Consider the following 1,089-nt stretch of genomic DNA (forward strand, 5'->3'; position numbering starts at 1 on the left):
TCATACTACTGTAGGCATTTGCGTTTCAATCCGACTGAGGAATTCTGGAGACTGATACGACTTGTCTCCGCTCAGAAGGAAAGAAGTGAGAGCATTCACCACCAACTCTTGTCCATTGATTGAGTGCCACTCCTAGAGATGGTACCTCCCGAATCCAGGCCTGCCCAGAGCTTGCTCCTCAGGCGGGAGCTCTCGGTGCTTGCCGTAAGAAACCATCTTCCTATATTTGAATAGGGATGTTGAGGGAATAGAGGGGGAAATCCTGAAATCGCCTGCCACGGTCTGCTCTCTGCAGAGAACGACGGAACACCTGACCGCTAAGGATGACGATTCAAGGAGGAAAATCAATGAGACACCATACTCTTGTATTTTATGCCTGGACAATTAAGATTTATTTAAGATTTGGGGACATCTGCATGTGAGAAATCTGGCAGGGAACAAATGTATCAATTGGGGTGACATGCCGGTTCACAGATTTCAGAGAAAATCCAAAGTTTGTGTTCACTTGGGAGAGAGAGAGTAACATGGTGGTGGTGGGAGAGCAGTGTATGTGGAGGCCGAAGTCAGTATAAGAATCAGTTGGAACTGAGGTTTTACAGCTGGCCTCTCATGACTCAATTCAGTTAGACGACATCCAGAAGACTGGCCGAAAACCAGGTGGGTGCAGGTCAGGGCGATCAGTAACAGGAACCGCTAGAGCAGACTGGGCGGCAGCAGGTGGTCTGGCAGCAGCTGGGGCGGCAGCAGGTGGTCCTGCAGCAGGTGGTCTGACAGCAGGTTGGGCGGCAGCAAGGCCGGCAGCAGCTGGACACACAGCAAGGGCGGCAGCAGCTGGACCCACAGCAGCTGGGGCGGCAGCAGCTGGACACACAGCAGCTGGGGCGGCAACAGCTGGACCCACAGCAGCTGGGGCGGCAGCAGGTGGTCCTGCAGCAGGTGGTCTGACAGCAGGTTGGGCGGCAGCAAGGCCGGCAGCAGCTGGACACACAGCAAGGGCGGCAGCAGCTGGACCCACAGCAGCTGGGGCGGCAGCAGCTGGACACACAGCAGCTGGGGCGGCAACAGCTGGACCCACAGCAGCTGGGGCGG

At 55.8% G+C, this 1,089-nt stretch overlaps 1 protein-coding gene across 1 annotated transcript; it reads right to left on the minus strand.

Annotated features, from left to right (window-relative positions):
* Positions 1-677: 677 nt before the first annotated feature.
* LOC105311775 (keratin-associated protein 4-3-like) lies at positions 678-1,070 on the minus strand (the record flags this gene model as incomplete). Its single annotated transcript, XM_011387681.2, has 1 exon — positions 678-1,070. A coding segment is annotated over one exon (393 nt), but the record flags the coding sequence as incomplete, so codon positions are not given.
* Positions 1,071-1,089: the final 19 nt, after the last annotated feature.

The sequence above is a fragment of the Pteropus vampyrus genome, unplaced genomic scaffold (genome assembly GCF_000151845.1).
Source record: "Pteropus vampyrus isolate Shadow unplaced genomic scaffold, Pvam_2.0 Scaffold1000009504, whole genome shotgun sequence".
Classification (NCBI taxonomy): Eukaryota; Metazoa; Chordata; class Mammalia; order Chiroptera; family Pteropodidae; genus Pteropus; species Pteropus vampyrus.